Raw genomic sequence first — 23,707 nt, forward strand, 5'->3', positions numbered from 1 at the left:
TTGAAGAACAGCAGAGGAATAATGGTGATAATTCGAAGACTGTGTACATGTCAATAAATAAAAAATCAATTAAAGATCATTTAAACCAGACAATCCAAAAATATAATAACTAATATCATAACAGACACCTCTTTTATTCTTATCAAGATTGACTTTGTCTACTAACATTGGGCTTCATGTGATTTGAGGCATCATTTGGTGGTGTTTCTGATTCTGTCAATTTAAAGACATTTTAATAATGGGAATAAAGTGTTTAAAGTCCACATTCTGCATAAATATCACTCGATCAAATTGGTAAAATAAGATTTAAACGCTAAAATAAAAAAAAAAAAACTCATTTTCTTGGAAACATATCTAATTTAAAATAGTGCTCAACTTACGGTCTATTCCATGCGGTGTAGTACAAATAATCGCCAAGTAAAATAATATCCATTAGATGGGCTCCAGTGTCCGTGTAAAAAGTTGTACATACGCCAGAATAGGTACAACGGTATATGATATCTGTGCTCCCATCAGTTGCATACAGCAAGTTTCCTGAAAGTGTGAATATTTTCTGCATCAAAGCTAAATTATTACCAAATAATAACGGCAGCTGAAATTAGACCAAAATAATGTCTGTATCTCGGTTGAAATACCAAATAACATCTGCAACTAAGCTGAATTTTATATCAAAATAATAATAAAACAATGTCGGCAACTAGGATGAAATTATTATTATTATTATTATTATTATTATTATACCAGATTTCTATAGCGCCCTTTTCATGATAAACACGTTCAAAGGCGCTTTACATATACTACAGCCACAAGGGGCGCGAAATCATCCTCTACTAGTACAGACACAGAGCGATCTGAGCAGAGGGACATAGTGAGATAAAGCCCCCAGAATAGACAGAGAGAAGTTTTCAGAGACAGACGTGTCCGGCTAACTTAGCCTAGCTATTTTCGAATAGACAGTCTGGTTATTTAACGTGCCTGGTGTATAGCACCGATGCTCGCAAAGCCGTCTTTCCTGGGAAGAACCAGTATGCAGAGCTCTAGGTATATTAGGTGGGAGACACTCAAGAGCATCTCAGAAATGTCCATTGTCTGGACTGGGATTCGAACCCCGGACCTCTGGATTGACAGTCAAGCGTGTTTAAATACCACTAGACCACCGGCCAAATAATGGCTGTAACTAAGCTCATATTATACCAAATTGTATCTTCAACTAGGCTGAAATTACAACAAACTATGTCGGAAACTAGACTGAAATGATATCAAATTGTATCTGCCACAGTTTTGTGGAAATTATATAAAAAAGCTGTATTTACACCTAAAGCTGAAACTATATCAAATTATAATGTCTGCAACCTTTTGACTGAAACTAAATCAAATGATGTCTGCAACTTTTTTGCTGAAATTGTATCAATAATGTCTGCAGTCTTTTGGCTAAACCGAATTCAGTCTGCAGTTTGTCGGCTGAAATTGTATCAAAATAATGTCTGCAACTATAAGCGCAGAAACTATACAAGATAATGTATGCAATCTTTCGGCTGAAATTGTACCAAATAATGTCTGCAACCTTTTGGCTACAATTGTACCAATAGCGTCTGCAACCTTTTGTCTGAAATTAAACCAAATAATGTCTGCAACTAAACAGAATTTATACCAAATAATATTTGCAACATTTCGGCTGAAATTATAACAAATTATGTCTGCCTGCTTTGGGCTGAAATAACACCAAAGAATACCTGCAAATTAGCTAAAATTCTACCAAATAAGGTCTGTAGCCTGCAGCCTTTTGGCTGAAAATATAGCAAAATATGTCTGCAACCTTTCAGCTGAAATTATTTCAAATAATGTCTGCAATCTTTTGGCTAAAGTCATATGAAGTAATGCCTACAAACAAGCTGAAATTATTTAAAATGCACCGTAACGTCTGCAACCTTTTGAAACTATTTCAAATAATGTCTGCAACTATGCTGAAATTATATCAGATAATGTTATCAGCTTCTGTGTAAATATCAGCCGAGATTGCGTTTTGTATTTCACAAGTTTGCAATGTTAAATATTGCAGACTTGAGGAAGTTACAAACGGTAATAATAGCATATGTGTTAAAGCACTGTATATTAAGATTGATTTTATTTGGATGGAAATGATAATTATATCTAACTATGTGCAAGGTATCGATGTTATTTCTTATCTATTTTCTAATAGTGTAGGCTATAAGCCGAAAGATTGTGCACATTTTAGAACAGTTTTAGTTTTGTATGGTTCTTGCATATTATATCATGATATTACAATTCTGATGTAGAACCCATCGCCGCATGAAGTATTTAACAAAATATAGGCCGATTTTTATGAAACTTTACCAGTGGAGATTTTCATTTTACTTGTCATAACTTTTTTATTTTATATTTAATTCTTTTAGCTGCAGACGCGATAGATATATTTATTTGGTGTTTGTTGCAAAATTACTGGAGCGTGTCGAATTTTATTGATTTCAGTAATTCTGCATGTAAAACATGTATACATTGACCGACTTTGTAAAAATTCATGTAAAGGATAAGGTGCGAGCCGTGCCAATTAGAATGGATATAAAAGTGGATATAATATCAATGTAGGCGTAATTAGATTGATCTGAAACTTTTTAGTTGACATTTTCATTGCAATTTTCTCATACAATGTTCAGAAGCTTATGACAAAAACCATTGGACCGTGACAAATTGTATTCATTGCTAGTATGTCCGTATTTGTTTGTAAATATTGAAAAATACTTAAAAAACATGCAGATGATAGCCAATAAGACGTTCATATGAAATAAGGCAAAGCTTGACGACTTTGTCTCAAGGAAGCTATTTACTACTAAAAAAGCGGCGCCAGGTTCTTGTGAAAGTATTTAAATAAGGAACGGAGGTAGGAATTCGCCGATTCTGCCTCTGTGGTCACGCCGAAAGTAGTCCATATTTGTATATAGTGCTATTTTCCCGCTAGTAAATGTAATTTTCATGCCAGATATAAGCTGTATTGATACTTTATAGTAAAGAAGAATGCCTGTGGATGATATAAAGCTACGTTAAGTTTTATCGTTCCATGTTTGTGTAGAACCTGCTGGGTAGAATGAAAGTGAATGTAGGTACCTGCTGATATCTTCCTACGCAATATTATTGTTTTATCATGTATTTCAGTCACGTGACCATGGTTTCATTGCATTATGGAAAACCCAATATTTTTGTTATTTATTGTCTATAGACAGACCTTCAAGACAAAGGCTATCTCGCAAGAAGTGAAAGGCTGGACATGCTGACATAAATGCTATGCATTGTCATTTTACATTGAAAATAGTAGCAGAAACAGTACATTTTAACCTACAAAGAAAAATCAAACCGTTGCCATTTACAGGTACGAAGGTAGTAATTTGCTAGATATGTCCCTGGAGAGTCGATTACACCGTGACGTTATTTGCCATCCGTCGCGTTTGTGGCATTCTTTTCCAATTTCATTCTAGAATATTTCTTTAAAAATGTTATCATTTTTTTTCATCTAGCTGGAAACTTTGATAAGTAATTGAAAAGTAACTTTGAGCAACTGGATGACGTTATATTATTATTATCATTATTATTACACAGAGCGATCTGACCACAGGGATAGAGTGAAAAAAGACCCACAGAACAGAGAGAGAGAAATCCCTTTTAGATACAGGCCTGTCCGGCTAACTTAGCATAGCTCTTTGCGAATAGACAGAAAGTTTTAGAATCCATCAAGTACATGAACGTTACTCGAGCTCTCTGTTGAATACGAATTTAAAGTATCTTTCTGTCGCGTTCTATGTATCTTTATCAGTTTCGTTTTGTCTCGTTGGGCGCATGCCAAAACAACACATACACTTTCCAAATTTGATTATGGTGTGTCGGCGTGTGTGCCAGGTCGACACAAAGAAACGTGTTTCATAAACCGCGCCCAAGCCAATGCAAGCAACATCACCAAATATCCTAATAAGCTATAGATAAACCAACGACAGCATTTACACCTGACGACATACTGAAATTATTACGTATATCGCAGAATATTTGAAGACAAGTTTCAAATGTTCTCATCGACGAAATGAAATTGTTTAACAGGCTGAATACAAAAAAAGACAAGTTTTAAATGAAAAGGTATACATCAGATGACATTTTCGCGGCAATGCTTTTCACATGTTTTATTCAGGATTTTTTTATATAAAAGTATCGGTTATAGATCATTTATTGACATTCTAATGCAATTAAGTTTGCCGAAACGGAGCGCAGCGTAGTGAAGGCAAAACTTAATGCATTAGAATGTCAATAAGTGGATCTATAACCGACATGTAGTTAAAATGCCCCTTTTTGTCAACATCTCCGTCTCACATAGGGAACCCTTCTTTGAAATTACTTTTAATCAGTAGAAAGATATCCTTTTAAATTTGAAAAATTGTACATAGTGACTTTTTACAATATCTTTTTAAAATCGGTTTCTGTTTTATTTTGCAAAGGTGACTTCGTGGATAAAAGTTTAAGATTTGAATTTGAATTTCCCTGGGAGGTTTGGCCAACATTGTCTATACACAAAATCATGCGGGTGACGTAGATCTAATTATAAATACAGTAGACGACTCACTTATCGAGTAGTTTGTAGAACACAATATTACATTCTTATCCAATGAAAATATGATATGCAGGTTAAACTTTGGGCACGCTGGTTTATTTTAGATCATTAGAGGTTATTTGACCTCCGGTTTACATTTGAATTTAATGAACAATAGGAAAATTTATATAAATATAAATAGCAACAATTAGTGCACTTCCAGGTCAATGCTATATTTAAATCGTGGAGGTAATACAAAGTGTGAAAGGCGCAGAAAGGTAAAACTTGAACTACAAAAGTACAGCTTGCATTATAAAGGTAATAGAAGAAAGAACAACACAATTTGATATCATACTGATATAGACATTTTGAATGCAATCCCTGTTTTGGCAGTTGCTCCGCTTCCTGAATGTGGGAAATCCATAGTAGGCGGAACAATGAATACTCCTTGCTTTTTGTACCAATGTTTGAACTATAATGTAAGGGTAATGGTCTTGTTTATCATAGTGTCTTCCCTTTTGACAGGGCCAACTAATTTGGTTTATGAGACACCTTTATTGTGCGTACCAATTACCTCCAAACTCCTACCACTAACTAGCTCGCGGCTCACGAACCGGCCCTTTCGGACAAACATCCCCCGGACGACCGCTCCCTATGGGACTCGAACCTTCAACCTCCCGATCCCGAGGCGAACGCCTTAACCACCGGGAAACGGTGACCGATTAAAAGTGACAATAACATATAAAGAACATGAAAATGTGAATAAATGCAAAGGCCATAACTCCCCACTAATCACCTGACAACTCGTTCTGTAGATTCTCATTGACACTTGTTTTAAATTTAGCTCAATATTTGCATGCATGGAGACAAATGTTTTGACATTTTCATTTATAACAAGACATTTTAGACTTTGCGTTTGCGAATACTACACGATTATTTTTGCTTTTGACTCCTGATTAACTTGAATTTCAAATGTCACGTGTATAATATTACTTTGTTTAATGGCTAAATCTTATGAAAATCATGTCCTGCAAACGATAAGTTTACATTAAGGGAACATCTGAAAGCTTTTGTAATGATGACAAGCTTATGGCTAATAATTATGTTTATATAATTTATTGCCCTTTATTCACATCTGACCTTGATCTGAGGTTTAAACTTGTTATTGACCCTGAGGACAAATTGTTGGATATTTCTGAAGGAAAGAAAACTGAAATAACGGTGCTGAAGGCAAGAATCTGATATTGACAGCCTAATGACAATGTTTAGAGACCGAAACTATTGGGACATTGTGCACTGAAAGTTTGACATACTGACTTCAAATCAAAATTAAGGCTCATTTACCAGTCATAAATGACCTGTAGATTAAATTCGATTTTAGACCAAAGCATTCTGTTGTTATTTGACAAAACATTTTTAGTGTTCTAGGTCAATGTGACAGTTTACTTTTGATCTACTGATCTCAGAATCAACAGGGATCATCTGCTGGTCATGATCAACCTTTCTATTAAGTTTTGTGATTACAGGTCAAAGCGTTTACTGTGATCTTGACCTTTGACCTATTGATCTCAAAATCGATAGAGGTCATTTGCTGGTCATGACCAGTCTCTTTAATAACATTCATAGTCCTATGCCATTCTTGAGATATCACCGGGAAACGGTATACCTGTTCTTCGTCAATGTGACCTTGACCTTTGACCTACTGACCTTAAAAAACCCTAGGGGTCATCTGCTGGTCATGATCAACCTTTCTATTAAGTTTTGTGATTACAGGTCAAAGCATTTACAAGTTATCGTCCAGAAACTATTTAAATGTTACAGGTCACGGTGATCTTGTTCTTTGACCTATTGGTCTCAAAATCGATAGGGGTCATTTGCTGGTCATGTCCAGTCTTCTAAACAACTTTCATAATCCTATGCCCAAGCATTCTTGAGTTATCATCTGGAAACTGTAGACCTGTTCTTCGTCAATGTGACCTTGACCTTTGACCTACTGACCTCAAAATCAACAGAAGTCATTTGATGGTCATATTCAATCTTTCTATTAAGTTTTGAGATTCTAGGTCCAAACGTTTCCAAATTATCGCCCAGAAACTGTTTAGCTGTCCCCGGTCACTGTGACCTTGACCTTTAACTTACTGACCTCAAAATCAATAAAAATCAATTTGCAGGTTATGAACAACTTCCCTATTAAATTTCATGATCCTAGGTTTAAGCGTTCTTGAGTTATCATCCTAAAATTGATTGGTCAACATATTAAAAGACCTACAGACAGACCGACCGACTTCTGAAAAACAATATACTCCTCCTTCTTAGAACGGGGGCATAAAAATAGGGTGTCACAACTAATTAGCATGTCCTTTACTACTTACAACATCATTTTTTGAAAAGATAGCTGAACAAAACTATTCAAAAATCAAACTTTAAATATACCATTATAAGTGTTGTCCGATTTTTCTATAATTTTACCAAATAAAGGGCCGTAACTCTCATATATGCTCATCTATTTCGTTTCTTAGCACCCAGACTGATTAATAATTTCCTATGACATACATTTCGCATAAAATGATGGGACATTTGTATTTCATAAAAAAGTATATGGTGGGTGTTGTATACTAATACCTTTTTAAAAATGATTTCAAGGGGCATAACTCTGACCCTTATTATTTACCATAAAGGGCTTGGTAGAGGTGGGTTCTACATCTAAAATGCTTCGTTATAGATAATAGTATTGTATCAGATAAAGATCCAAACTCTTCTAAAAAGTGCACAATTCGGCCATATTTTCAGCCTTATAGCCTACACTATAACGCTTGATAATCTTAAAATGTCCCAATATTTAGGACATTCTTGCTTATTTCTAATGCTGAATAATATTTAAATGTCCCAATATTTACGACATTCTTGCTATTTTCTAATGCTGAATAATCTTAAAATGTCCCAATATTTAGGACATTCTTGTTAATTTCTAATGCTGAATAATCTTAAAATGTCAAAATATTTAGGACATTCTTGCTTATTTCTAATGCTGAATAATATTTAAATGTCCCAGTATTTACGACATTCTTGCTAATTTCTAATGCTGAATAATCTTAAAATGTCCCAATATTTAGGACATTCTTGCTAATTTCTAATGCTGAATAATCTTAAAATGTCCCAATATTTACGACATTCTTGCTTATTTCTAATGCTGAATAATCTTAAAATGTCCCAATATTTAGGACATACTTTCTAATTTCTAATGCTGAATAATCTTAAAATGTCCCAATATTTAGGACATTCTTGCTAATTTCTAAAGCTGAATAATCTTAAAATGTCCCAATATTTAGGATATTCTTGCTATTTTCTAATGCTGAATAATCTTTAAATAATGTCCCAATATTAAGGCCATTCTTGCATTCTAAACCTGCTGGTTTTTTTTCCAGAGATTGTTTTAGCAGAAAAGTAAACATATGTTGATAAATAGCGAATCTGACATCAAGTGCTATTGACACATCTTTTTTACACATTCGCATTCCGTAGCAAGGCGTAAAACATATTACAGCTTTATAGCACATACTAAAAAAGACGCTGACATTCCCTCACATTTGTAAGAATGCACAATATTCAGACAAACCTTTTGCGTCAATAGCTAGTCCATTTGGCCAAACAAGATTACTGTTTCGAATAGTCCGGATATTCGAACCATCCATATTGGCTCTCTGTATGAAAGAGGGTGACTGACCGTGGTCTGTCCAAAACAGAAATCTGTAAAAATATTAGCATACACAGAATTAACTACTTTATATAGATAGGATATTACATCACTGTTGTTTAACACTGAATCTATTAAACGAGTTGAATAAAAAATAAAATGCGAGGCTTTGTCGAGCATTTTATCAATTTTATCCAAAGAGTTTAATAAATCAAATGTGGAAAGTCACAAATATGATATTCCGAGTTAGCTTTTTATCACATGTTAGCTTTTTCTTCCGAAAATCATCAATTCTAATTTCTTTAACCATGATAAACACGTCAATTTGGCTTACGTCTTCTATACTTTAAGTTTTTTTCTGGACGATTTCGGGCCTGCAAAAACAGGGAGAATACAGGAGATTCTCGTGAGCACGCGCTGTTGGAGAACGGGGGTGTAAAGCAAAATCTACTATGTTCAGTTACAAAATAAATAGGCCTAGAGATTTCATTTTAAGGATGTGAAGATATTGATTTCTATTACATGACAATGTTTACATTTAAAAAAAAGTGTAAGGGAAAGATTAAACCAGACAGAATTGTTTCCTATCACCATCTCCCATTCCTATTCCTGCAAGTTATGTTAAGACAGGGGGCGTGTAGTTTTCATTACATACTGCCATAGCGAAAAAAGGGGTAGACTAAAGTCATACTGATCTTAAAGAAATTAAAACATAAGTCAAGAAATGCTACACTTGTATATATATAATTATACGTGCAACATAGTATAAAATATGCACTTTACTGTAGGCTCTGGAACTGCATTCAATTGTGTTTAATGCAAAAAGAACGATAACACACGTTCTTTTTGTGAAACAATTTCTGCAGAAAACACGAAGATACTTGCGTGAACCCTTCAATACAGTGTAATACCAAATTAATAATATATTGGCTTTATTTCATCCCATGACGTAAAACATGTGATGAGACTTATTATAACAAATAAAAATTAGATAAAATATTAAATCATATTTTGAACAGCATCTAAGATTAAAATCAGATCAATTCTACGGCGTGATATTCCAGTGAGGTAGCACTATAAAGTTGGGAATTGTGCTCACTGCTACAAGGAGACAACGTCGTTTATATGACTGAAAAATTGTTGGAAAAGATGTTAAACCCGAACACACACACATAAAATCAGATCAAATGTAATATACATTAGGCTTACCCATCTTCGGAGTCGAGAACAATGTCTCTTGGCTTATTACCATACGTAATAAGTCGTTTGTGAAGACCATCGGGTGAAATGACCCCAATACCGATAAATCCACCAAGCGAAACGCGATTAGCCGTGTAGTAGATATTACCGCTTGTGAAATCAATTACCAAACGGTCAGCATGACAACCAATCAGCTCTGAAATGATAATTTTATTTCTACATTTCGACTTTCATTTTCATTTCGGATAGCATCAAGCCACTGGGCACTTTGCATTCTGATTTTGCATGAAGAAGCTGCAATGTTGTAATCGTCCCAGCGTAAATATCGTGCCATGTAAAGGATTCATTACTGTGGTCTCAAACATGTTAGTTGAAAACGTATCAGAAGTAGTTTCAAGGTGTATGATGCAAGATTTTGAAACGCCAGGAATAAACACCTTACACCTTTTTCCAGCCAATGACCAGGGCGTAACCTGTAGATCCAATCTGCTACTCTTATACACAGCGGTCTCCCCTTACCGTTAAGAGACCTCTACACAGTGGTATTCCCTTACATTAATTGAGCTGTCAACAGTGATCTCCCCTTACATTAAATTGACCTCTAAACAGTGGTCTCCCCTTACCTTAGAGACCTCTACACAGTGCTCTTCCCTAAGATTAGTGACCTCTACACAGTGATCTCCCCTTACAGCACTCCTTAATGTTAAGAGACCTCTTAACAGTGATCTACCTCTTACAGTGATCTCCCCTTACAGCACTCCTTAATGTTAAGAGACCTCTTAACAGTGTTTTACGCTTTCAGTAGAGATTTTTACAAGGTTAATCATTTTCTTAAGATTTTGATTAAACGTTTATTTCTTCATTCAATGTTAGATTTGTTTTGATAATTTTAAGGCATTTTATGGTAATGTTGGTGGTAAAATAAATGAAGAATAAAGTCGAAAGTAAGAACATAATTTTTGAATTGCTTTTTAACGGCTATGTGATTTATGGACACTTGGTATTTGTGGCTTGCAAAGTCGCGTAGGTTTAGGGAATAGTACAGAGAACATGACGCGAATGTAGCAGAGTAAACTTAAAAGCGAAATCTTACTCTCCAGTTTTTGGGAAGGAATAAAAGATCTCACTACCCCGGAGACCTTTAGAATAATTTAAAGTTTATGTCTTGAATTTGCACAAGAAAGCCAAACTTTACGAAACTTCCTGCCACAAATAAGGTTTGACAAATTGCACGTGTTCTATCTTTTTTAAGATATTTACCAGTATTTTGAATAACTTTGTATCCAGTCCCATTTAAATTGAGTCTATGAATGTACTTGTTTGTACTCCACATCAATTGTTGTGTCATGTGATTGTAAGCCACACCAATAGGACTGCCGTATGTTTCAGTATCGACAGCTCTGACGTCATCGCTAGCCAATGAAATCTGGTAGATTTTGTTGTGTGTCCAGTCAGTAACCAGAAGGAAGTTGTCGGTAACAGGAGCTGTAAAAAAGAAATATTGGACTATATTAGAAACTAATATACAGTTAATGTACTTAATTTTGTTGTAATTTCTGGCACCATCGAGTTCATTCAATGTATGTCCATAACAGAAAAACGTTTAAGATGGTGCACGTGGTTGCCCATGGTTGCCCGGGGTGTTACCAAAAGAATTTTTCAAAGATTTGATTATTTCCAACATGGCTAAATACTGGTTCAATTATTGTGACCTTATTTTCAACACTGGGCTTCATTACAAGACGTATTTGCTGTAGACCCGTTTATTTTTGTTATTGTTATTTTAGGATCTAAGCTATTCCTATTGCTATTCTATTTTTCGTTTATGTTTGTCGTAGCACACATTTCATTTATTTCAAACTATACTGTTGTACAAAGTGGCTTGAAAGAGCGGTGGTCTTGGTTAAGGTATCTTCCACAGATGTAACGTCTGATATCAAAGCAGACAAGTGTCACGTCTTGTTTTTTTTTGTTTGCAAAAATAAACAGACAGACAGCTTAATAAGGAATATATGAGCCGTGCCATGAAAAAAAAACAACATAATGGGTTTGCGACCAGCATGTATCCAGACTAGCCTGTCCATCCGTACAGTCTGGTCAGGATCAATGTTGTTCGCTTTCAGAGCATATTGCGAACAGCATGGATCCTGATCAGACTGCGCGGATGGACAGCCTGGTCTGGATCCATGCTGGTCGCAAAGCCACTATGTTGGTTTTCTCATGGCACGGCCCGTATTTGTTTTTTACTCTCAGAGAAAACATACGATTGAGGTGCTTTTCACAATATCAGTTCAGTTACATTTTAATTGTGTTTAACAATCAAAGCGTTTATTATTACAAAGTAAAAAGAATTCTTAGTTTCAAATTTTAATGATACATTTGCATTTGAGACTATAAAATGAGCCTCACCATGAGAAAACCAACATAGTGCGTTTGCATCCGCACAGTCTGGTCAGGATCCATGCTTTTCGCAAACAGTTTCTCTAACTGCAATAGGCTTTCAAAGCGAACAACATGAATCGTCATCTGGATCCATGCTCGTCGTAAACCACTATGTTGGTTTTCACTTGGTGCGGCTCAAATGTCAAACGTCTACGTAAAATTATAAAACTCCAAAAGTCACAGTTAAACTATAAAATTCCAAAATTCACAGATAAAATATAAAAGACCAAAAGTTACAGTGAAACTATAAAATATCAAAATATTACATGACGAGCATGATTCCCTGTTTGAGTCGAGCTGGAAACCATATTCACACTGACATATTCTATTCTGGCCAATCGGAATACAGATTTGTTCGCAGTCACCATTCAAAGTATCACATGGACCTAATCGAAGAAAATGAAAAAATAACCATTTGTAAATAACAATTGGATATGCGTCTTGCATTTTGATATTTGGCAACGCTTAAAATTTGTTTGAAAAAAAAAAAGTTGAAAATGCAGTCGTGTTTTCACACAACTGTCTTCTTCAGCAGAACACTAGATTGTCACTATGTTTTGTTTGACCAGGAAAATCATATTGGACAATCCAAGAAATAGCTGACTTTCCTTGCAAGCAAACTTACATGTTCATAGGTGACCAATATTTTCAACATCCTCAAAACAGGTATGGTGTATCAAAACAGGATGTTTTCATATGTTGAAACATAACTGTGAAAAGTATTCTATTCTTGATAAAGGCCTGGTTGATGAAAAGTCGATAGAAATGTAGTCATTTATCATAAATTATCAAACAGGTATCAAATTTATTCAGAGCCCGACACACCTTTAATATCTGGTTGTAGGTAAGCATCTAAAATATTCATATCCGTCATACTGTCTACATTTATAGTTGTGAGTTGGAATTTTAAAACAGGTTCTGATTTCTTCTCATAAGTTTTGATAACACCAGAAGGGTAAGAGCTGTCGGCCACTACTAGATAATTCTGAAACGAAAAAAGCTATTCAGTAATTATTTAATCAAATATGAAGTAATAAGATTTTCCTGACAAATATAGCAATTGGGCCTATTGAAGTCAGCATACCACAGCCAATTTCATATATGAAACAACAAATTAACCCCAAGTTTCCCTTTATACATTATTTCAGATATATACGGTATTTGGAACTCATGAAGGCCTTATAAGTTTCTATTGATACATTATTTTAAATATATACGGTATATGGAACTTACGAAGGCCCCTGAAGTTTCCCATGATACATTATTTTAGATATATACGCTATATGGAACTCTCGAAAGCCCCTGAAGTTTCCCTTTATATATTGCTTTAGATATTAAATACGCTATATGAAACTCTCGAAAGCCACTGAAGTTTCCCTTTATATATTGCTTTAGATATTAAATACGCTATATGGAACTCACGAAGGCCCATGAAGTTTCCCATGATACATAATTTTAGATATATACGCTATATGGAACTTACGAAAGCCCCTGAAGTTTCCCTTGATACATTATTTTAGATATATACGCTATATGGAACTCACGAAGGCCACTGAAGTTTCCCTTGATACATTATTTTAGATATATACGCTATATGGAACTCACGAAGGCCCCTGAAGTTTCCCTTGATACATTATTTTAGATAAATACGCTATATGGAACTCACGAAGGCCCCTGAAGTTTCCCATGAAACATTATTTTAGATATATACGCTATATGGAACTCTAGAAAGCCACTGAAGTTTCCCTTGATACATTATTTTAGATATACACGCTATATGGAACTCACGAAGGCCCCTGAAGTTTCCCTTGATATATTATTTTAGATATATAGGCTATATGGAACTCACGAAGGACCCTGAAGTTTCCCTTGATAAATTATTTTAGATATATACGCTATATGGAACTCACGAAGGCCCTTGAAGTTTCCCGTGATACATTATTTTAGATATATACGCTATATGGAATTCACGAAAGCCCCTGAAGTTTCCCATGATACATTATTTTAGATATATACGCTATATGGAACTCACGAAGGCCCCTGAAGTTTCCCTTTATATATTGCTTTAGATATTAAATACGCTATATGGAACCCACGAAGGCCCCATGAAGTTTCCCTTGATACATTATTTTAGATATATACGTTATATGGAACTTACGAAGGCCCCTGAAGTTTCACTTCATATATTATTTTAGATATATACGCTATATGGAACTCACGAAGGCCCCTGAAGTTTCCCTTGATACATTATTTTAGATATATACGCTATATGGAACTCACGAAGGCCCCTGAAGTTTCCCTTGATACATTATTTTAGATATATACGCTATATGGAACTCACGAAGGCCCCTGAAGTTTCCCTTTATATATTGCTATAGATATTAAATACGCTATATGGAAATTACGAAGGCCCCTGAGGTTTCCCTTGATACATTATTTTAGATAAATACGCTATATGGAACTCACGAGGGCCCCTGAAGTTACTCTTTATATATTGCTTTAGATATATACGCTAAATGGAACTCACGAAGGCCCCTGAAGTTTCCCTCGATACATTATTTTAGATATATACGCTATATGGAACTCAAGAAGGCCCCTGCAGTTTCCCTTTATATATTGCTTTAGATATATACGCTATATGGAATTCACGAAGGCTCCTGAAGTTTCCCTTTATATATTGCTTTAGATATATACGCTATATGGAACTCACGAAGGCCCCTGAAGTTTCCCTTTATATATTGCTTTAGATATATACGCTATATGGAACTCACGAAGGCCCCTGAAGTTTCCCTTTATATATTGCTTTAGATATATACGCTATAGGGAATCCTCGAAGGCCCCTGAAGTTTCCCTTTATATATTGCTTTAGATATATACGCTATATGGAACTCACGAAGGCCCCTGATGTTTCCCTTTATATATTGCTTTAGATATATACGCTATATGGAACTCTTGAAGGCCCCTGAAGTTTCCCTTGATATATTGCTTTAGATATATACGCTAAATGGAACTCAAGAAGGCCCCTGAAGTTTCCCTTTATATATTGCTTTAGATATATACGCTATATGGAACTCACGAAGGCCCCTGAAGTTTCCCTTTATATATTGCTTTAGATATATACACTATATGGAACCCGCGAAGGCCCCTGATGTTTCCCTTCATATATTGCTTTAGATATATAGGCTATATGGAACTCACGAAGGCCCCTGAAGTTTCCCTTTATATATTGCTTTAGATATATACGCTATATGGAACTCACGAAGGCCCCTGAACTTTCCCTGGATATATTGCTTTAGATATATACGCTAAATGGAACTCACGAAGGCCCATGAAGTTTCCCTTGATACATTATTTTAGATATATACGCTATATGGAACTCACGAATGCCCCTGAAGTTTCCCTTTATACATTGATTTAGATATTAAATACGCTTCATGGAACTAACGAAAGCCCCTGAAGTTTCCCTTTATATATTGCTTTAGATATATACACTATATGGAACTCACGAAGGCCCCTGAAGTTTCCCTTTATATATTGCTTTAGATATATACGCTACATGGAACTCACGAAGGCCCCTGAAGTTTCCCTTTATATATTGCTTTAGATATATACGCTATATGGAACTCACGAAGGCCCCTGAAGTTTCCCTTTATACATTGCTTTAGATATTAAATACGCTACATGGAACTCACGAAGGCCCCTGAAGTTTCCCTTTATATATTGCTTTAGATATATACGCTATATGGAACTCACGAATGCCCCTGAAGTTTCCCTTTATATATTGCTTTAGATATTAAATACGCTATATGGAACTCACGAAGGCCCTGAAGTTTCCCTTTATATATTGCTTTAGATATTAAATACGCTATATGGAACTCACGAAGGCCCCTGAAGTTTCCCTTTATATATTGCTTTAGATATATACGCTATATGGAACTCACGAAGGCCCCTGAAGTTTCCCTTTATATATTGCTTTAGATATATACACTATATGGAACCCGCGAAGGCCCCTGATGTTTCCCTTCATATATTGCTTTAGATATATAGGCTATATGGAACTCACGAAGGCCCTGAAGTTTCCTTTATATATTGCTTTAGATATATACGCTATATGGAACTCACGAAGGCCCTGAAGTTTCCCTTGATATATTGCTTTAGATATATACGCTAAATGGAACTCACGAAGGCCCCTGAAGTTTCCCTTGATACATTATTTTAGATATATACGCTATATGGAACTCACGAATGCCCCTGAAGTTTCCCTTTATACATTGATTTAGATATTAAATACGCTTCATGGAACAAACGAAGGCCCCTGAAGTTTCCCTTTATATATTGCTTTAGATATATACACTATATGGAACTCACGAAGGCCCCTGAAGTTTCCCTTTATATATTGCTTTAGATATATACGCTACATGGAACTCACGAAGGCCCCTGAAGTTTCCCTTTATATATTGCTTTAGATATATACGCTATATGGAACTCACGAAGGCCCCTGAAGTTTCCCTTTATATATTGCTTTAGATATTAAATACGCTACATGGAACTCACGAAGGCCCCTGAAGTTTCCCTTTATATATTGCTTTAGATATATACGCTATATGGAACTCACGAAGGCCCCTGAAGTTTCCCTTTATATATTGCTTTAGATATTAAATACGCTATATGGAACTCACGAAGGCCCCTGAAGTTTCCCTTTATATATTGCTTTAGATATTAAATACGCTATATGGAACTCACGAAGGCCCCTAAAGTTTCCCTTTATATATTGCTTTAGATATATACGCTATATGGAACTCACGAAGGCCCCTGAAGTTTCACTTTATATATTGCTTTAGATATATACACTATATGGAACTCACGAAGGCCCCTGAAGTTTCCCTTTATATAATGCTTTAGATATATACGCTATATGGAACTCACGAAGGCCCCTGAAGTTTCCCTTTATATATTGCTTTAGATATATACGCTATATGGAACTCACGAAGGCCCCTGATGTTTCCCTTTATATATTGCTTTAGATATTAAATACACTATATGGAACTCACGAAGGCCCCTGAAGTTTCCCTTTATATATTGCTTTAGATATTAGATACGCTATATGGAACTTATGAAGGCCCCTGAAGTTTCCCTTGATACATTATTTTAGATATATACGTTAATATACGGAACTTACGAAGGCCCCTGAAGTTTCCCTTGATATATTATTTTAGATATATATGCTATATGGAACTCACGAAGGCCCCTGAAGTTTCCCTTGATACATTATTTTAGATATATACGCTTTATGGAACTCACGAAAGCCCCTGAAGTTTCCCTTGATACATTATTTTAGATTAATAAGCTATATGGAACTCACGAAGGCCCCATGAAGTTTCCCTTGATACATTATTTTAGATATATACGCTATATGGAACTCACGAAGGCCCCTGAAGTTTCCCTTTATATATTGCGTTAGATATTTAATACGCTATATGGAACTTACGAAGGCCCCTGAAGTTTCCCTTGATACATTATTTTAGATGTATACGCTATATGGAACTCACGAAGGCCCCTCAAGTTTTCCTTTATATATTGCTTTAGATATATACGCTATATGGAACTCACGAAGGCCCCTGAACTTTCCCTTGATACATTTTTTAGATATATACGCTATATGGAACTCACGAAGGCCCCTGAAGTTTCCCTTGATACATTATTTTAGATATATACGCTATATGGAACAAACGAAAGCCCCTGAAGTTTCCCTTGATACATTATTTTAGATATATACGCTATATGGAACTCATGAAGGCCCCTGAAGTTTCTCTTTATATATTGCTTTAGATATTAAATACGCTATATGGAACTCACGAAGGCCCCTGAAGTTTCCCTTTATATATTGCTTTAGATATTAAATACGCTATATGGAACTCACGAAGGCCCCTGAAGTTTCCCTTTATATATTTCTTTAGATATATACGCTATAGGGAATCCTCGAAGGCCCCTGAAGTTTCCCTTTATATATTGCTTTAGATATATACGCTATATGGAACTCACGAAGGCCCCTGATGTTTCCCTTTATATATTGCTTTAGATATATACGCTATATGGAACTCTTGAAGGCCCCTGAAGTTTCCCTTGATATATTGCTTTAGATATATACGCTAAATGGAACTCAAGAAGGCCCCTGAAGTTTCCCTTTATATATTGCTTTAGATATATACGCTATATGGAACTCACGAAGGCCCCTGAAGTTTCCCTTTATATATTGCTTTAGATATATACACTATATGGAACCCGCGAAGGCCCCTGATGTTTCCCTTCATATATTGCTTTAGATATATAGGCTATATGGAACTCACGAAGGCCCCTGAAGTTTCCCTTTATATATTGCTTTAGATATATACGCTATATGGAACTCACGAAGGCCCCTGAAGTTTCCCTTGATATATTGCTTTAGATATATACGCTAAATGGAACTCACGAAGGCCCCTGAAGTTTCCCTTGATACATTATTTTAGATATATACGCTATATGGAACTCACGAATGCCCCTGAAGTTTCCCTTTATACATTGATTTAGATATTAAATACGCTTCATGGAACTAACGAAAGCCCCTGAAGTTTCCCTTTATATATTGCTTTAGATATATACACTATATGGAACTCACGAAGGCCCTGAAGTTTCCCTTTATATATTGCTTTAGATATATACGCTACATGGAACTCACGAAGGCCCCTGAAGTTTCCCTTTATATATTGCTTTAGATATATACGCTATATGGAACTCACGAAGGCCCCTGAAGTTTCCCTTTATACATTGCTTTAGATATTAAATACGCTACATGGAACTCACGAAGGCCCCTGAAGTTTCCCTTTATATATTGCTTTAGATATATACGCTATATGGAACTCACGAATGCCCCTGAAGTTTCCCTTTATATATTGCTTTAGATATTAAATACGCTATATGGAACTCACGAAGGCCCCTGAAGTTTCCCTTTATATATTGCTTTAGATATTAAATACGCTATATGGAACTCACGAAGGCCCCTGAAGTTTCCCTTTATATATTGCTTTAGATATATACGCTATATGGAACTCACGAAGGCCCCCGAAGTTTCCCTTTATATATTGCTTTAGATATATACACTATATGGAACCCGCGAAGGCCCCTGATGTTTCCCTTTATATATTGCTTTAGATATATACGCTATATGGAACTCACGAAGGCCCCTGATGTTTCCCTTTATATATTGCTTTAGATATTAAATACACTATATGGAACTCACGAAGGCCCCTGAAGTTTCCCTTTATATATTGCTTTAGATATTAGATACGCTATATGGAACTTATGAAGGCCCCTGAAGTTTCCCTTGATACATTATTTTAGATATATACGTTAATATACGGAACTTACGAAGGCCCCTGAAGTTTCCCTTGATATATTATTTTAGATATATATGCTATATGGAACTCACGAAGGCCCCTGAAGTTTCCCTTGATACATTATTTTAGATATATACGCTTTATGGAACTCACGAAAGCCCCTGAAGTTTCCCTTGATACATTATTTTAGATTAATAAGCTATATGGAACTCACGAAGGCCCCATGAAGTTTCCCTTGATACATTATTTTAGATATATACGCTATATGGAACTCACGAAGGCCCCTGAAGTTTCCCTTTATATATTGCGTTAGATATTTAATACGCTATATGGAACTTACGAAGGCCCCTGAAGTTTCCCTTGATACATTATTTTAGATGTATACGCTATATGGAACTCACGAAGGCCCCTCAAGTTTTCCTTTATATATTGCTTTAGATATATACGCTATATGGAACTCACGAAGGCCCCTGAACTTTCCCTTGATACATTTTTTAGATATATACGCTATATGGAACTCACGAAGGCCCCTGAAGTTTCCCTTGATACATTATTTTAGATATATACGCTATATGGAACAAACGAAAGCGCCTGAAGTTTCCCTTGATACATTATTTTAGATATATACGCTATATGGAACTCATGAAGGCCCCTGAAGTTTCCCTTTATATATTGCGTTAGATATTAAATACGCTATATGGAACTTACGAAGGCCCCTGGAGTTTCCCTTGATACATTATTTTAGATGTATACGCTATATGGAACTCACGAAGGCCACTGAAGTTTCCCTTGATACATTATTTTAGATAAATACGCTATATGGAACTCACGAAGGCCCCTGAAGTTTCCCTTTATATATTGCTTTAGATATTAAATACGCTATATGGAACTCACGAAGGCCCCTGAAGTTTCCCTTGATACATTATTTTAGATATATACACTATATGGAACTCACGAAGGCCCCTGATGTTTCCCTTTATATATTGCTTTAGATATTAAATACGCTATATGGAACTCACGAAGGCCCCTGAAGTTTCCCTTTATATATTGCTTTAGATATTGAATACGCTATATGGAACTTACGAAGGCCCCTGAAGTTTCCCTTGATACATTATTTTAGATACATACGCTATATGAAACTTACGAAGGCCCCTGAAGTTTCCCTTGATACATTATTTTAGATATATACGCTATATGGAACTCACGAAGGTCCCTGAAGTTTCCCTTTATATATTGCCTTAGATATTAAATACGCTATATGGAACTTACGAAGGCCCCTGAAGTTTCCCTTGATACATTATTTTAGATATATACAGGTGCTACAAGCAACAGAATTCAAGTTTGTTTCGGTAACATGAATTATAATTTTCTGCGAACACTTTGTTATATAGCTAACATTTATGATTAGATTAAAGCAATAAACACCTATATAAAAGACAAAAAATGATTTTTTTTAAAGTTGATATGAGCAAAATTGTTATATCATTGATAATCTACCTTATAGATAAGCACCATCTGCGGTGAATTTAAAGGCGATTCTGGTGTTAATGTTGTCAACACTTTACTGTCCATATCAAAACTTTTTACGTATCCGCCATCGATGAAATAAAGTCTGAAAATGAGAAGAAATACAAGTCGACATGTGAGATTTTGAACAATACACTACTACATCAGTGAAAGGTTCTGCTACGCAGGTTGTGGAATAGTTTGTTCCAGTTATGTGTTGCCCGATCTGACTTAGGTCCATTTTATGCAAATATCACATTCGTTATTCCTACATCCAATTGTGTGCATGATAAAATAGTATTCAAGCCGGTATAAGGGGAAGTGGAGGTTGCTGCGCATTTCATTACTTCCTGTGACGCAGTCGAACCTAGCCTGTTTCCGTTTTGTTCTTTGATAAGAAGGGATCTTCTTACAGCCTATATTTTATACCTTATATTGATACTATACACTTTCACCTGCCAGGAGCGCACAAACACAATAACAGTCTAGGAAATATAAGATGTAAGCTGATTCTTACACATTTGTCGCAAAATCCGCAGTAAGTCCTTTTGGATTTATAAGAGCTCCACTAGAGATAAGAACTACTCGGTCTGAACCATCTAGCTCTGATTTCTCAACTTTGTATGCGCCAGTTGACCCAGAAATCCACAACATCATACTGAAACAAAGAAATTTGAGCCGCGCCATGAGAAAACCAACATTGTGTCTTTGCGACCAGCATGGATCCAGATCAGCTTGCGCATCCACGCTGCCAGGTAAGAATCCATGCTTTTCGCTTTCAAAACCTATTGCAATTAGAGAAACCGTTAGGGAACAGCATAGATCCTGACCAGATATTTCTGAGTTGAGACATGCTCATGTGCTTGACTGAGTCAGTATAACACAGCATACTGCTCTCTATTGCTGGAGGGGAAGAAATACTTATATTAATGTGGTGGCGCCCGTAGAATCTTAGCAAACACTTTCGTTTTTATATTTTCGACGATTAAACAGATCAAAGGTCACATCTATCGTTTGATCTAGCATTCTTTAAAAGCAATTAAGAACAAGGATTCAAATGAAAGTCTAAAAATGATATACAGATCAGCTCACGCAGAAACCCCACTTTCCGTTCTTCCTCGAAGGAAAAATCTTGCAAAGCGAGGAATTTCTCCGAATACTGTCTAATTCTGACTCGTAGTACCGACTGTTATAGCTTTATTACTTTAACGGAACTTCGTCGAGTCACTCCGAGAAATTACTTGACGGAACTCCAGGTCGAAATTATACAGGTAACACTATAATGATTTCCGGTATTTTATGACCACTCCGCGCGACTCCGAGTCTGTAATAAGCAATTTAGAGTGCCGCGAGATGATTTGACGAAACTTCGAGGCAGTTTTTTCATGATTAACGGATTTTTATATAATTGGCTTGTTTTTTTTAATTGTATGAAATCTGTGTAAATTTTCATATTGAAATAGTTCCTAATTAGTTTAAGAAGTATATTTGTGCATTATAAACTAAATTACTCATACAAAATTAAATACACTTTCTAGTCGCTGCCATTAAAGGAAAGTGATTTTTATTTTTTTAAATTGAAATAATTTCTGACTTTGTGAGTTGAATTAAGGAAAAAAGTCGTGTACTAATTCATGCACTGAATTAAGAATAATTGTAACTAGATGAACTTTAAAATAACAACCGCTAAACGTAAATTGTTTTATATAATATTGATATACATGCGAATAAGATTTAGAAGTAAATTTAATAAGTTTATGCAGACTAAATTATTAATCATATATAATTAAACAAACTTCCAAATGACCGCCAATGAAGAAAACTGCTTTGTTACATTTGATATAGATATAATTTCTGAATATAATTTAGGAATCAAGTCATGAAAAAAAATGCACAAAATTATGAATTATTATTTAGAACTTTAAACTTTAAATATACACCCGCTAGAAAAAGTTGAGTATTGAGAATTATATAAAACTAAACATATTTTCAAATAACAGCCGTAAAAGAATAGTTATTTGTTAAATATTTTATTGAAATATTTTGTGACAGTGCAAGTTAAATTTAAAAATAAATTGATGAAAAATGGACTAAATTAGACACTATATAAAATTAGATAAACGTTAAGATAATGGCTGTTAAAGAAAATTATAGGAGAAATGATTAATTTTTATTATAAAAATGGTCTTTCTCTTATTGATTTGGAACGAATTGTAAATAGGATATAAACCTACTACTACTACTACTCAAAAAGTGATAAAATATCATAAGTGAAAAGGAAAAAAAAATGATTTATTTTAAAATAAGATAAAAAAAATACTCCGAAAAGAAATCCAAGTTGAAATTATACAGGTAACATTATAATGATTTCCGGTGTTTTATAGCCACTCCGCGCGACTCCGAGTCTGTAATAAACAATTTCGAGTGCCGCGAGATGATTTGACGAAACTTCGAGGCAGTATTTTCTTGATGACGGATTTTTTAAAATATAATTAGCTTGTTCTTTCAATTGTATAGAATTTGTGTACACATTGATATTTGTGTTGATATTTGATATTGAAATAGTTTCTAATTAGTTTTAGAAGTATATTTATATATTATAAACTAAATTACTCACACAAGGAAAACAATGGTTTATCTTAAAGTAAGATAAAAATACTACAGTATTAATTCTTATTTACAAATTACAAATACTGCGTTTTTCGCGTATCACTATGCAAAATATAATCACCCTACACGGATCAGTCTGAAATCTGTCCTCGAAGTTACTCGAAGACCCATTTCAATTTGTATAAGTAATTATTTATTCGTCTCGGAGTCATTCGAAGGAATTCCGTCAAGTGACTCGGAAACAAAGGAAACCAAATACAGCTGTGTATTCGGCTAATTGGATTTCATCTCGAG

At 35.1% G+C, this 23,707-nt stretch overlaps 1 protein-coding gene across 1 annotated transcript in view; it reads right to left on the reverse strand.

Moving 5' to 3' along the window:
* Positions 1–23,707, reverse strand: part of LOC123558239 (low-density lipoprotein receptor-related protein 4-like) — a 61,987-nt gene that overhangs the window by 8,706 nt on the left and 29,574 nt on the right. The window contains exons 9-16 of the mRNA XM_053525685.1: positions 21,321–21,461; positions 20,795–20,909; positions 12,750–12,909; positions 12,191–12,310; positions 10,743–10,967; positions 9,492–9,678; positions 8,205–8,335; positions 381–534 (exon numbers count right to left, since the gene is read on the reverse strand). Coding sequence (XP_053381660.1) covers positions 381–534; positions 8,205–8,335; positions 9,492–9,678; positions 10,743–10,967; positions 12,191–12,310; positions 12,750–12,909; positions 20,795–20,909; positions 21,321–21,461 — 1,233 coding nt within the window. The remainder of the gene's footprint in view (positions 1–380; positions 535–8,204; positions 8,336–9,491; positions 9,679–10,742; positions 10,968–12,190; positions 12,311–12,749; positions 12,910–20,794; positions 20,910–21,320; positions 21,462–23,707) is intronic.

This window comes from Mercenaria mercenaria, chromosome 15, assembly GCF_021730395.1.
Source record: "Mercenaria mercenaria strain notata chromosome 15, MADL_Memer_1, whole genome shotgun sequence".
Lineage (NCBI taxonomy): Eukaryota > Metazoa > Mollusca > Bivalvia > Venerida > Veneridae > Mercenaria > Mercenaria mercenaria.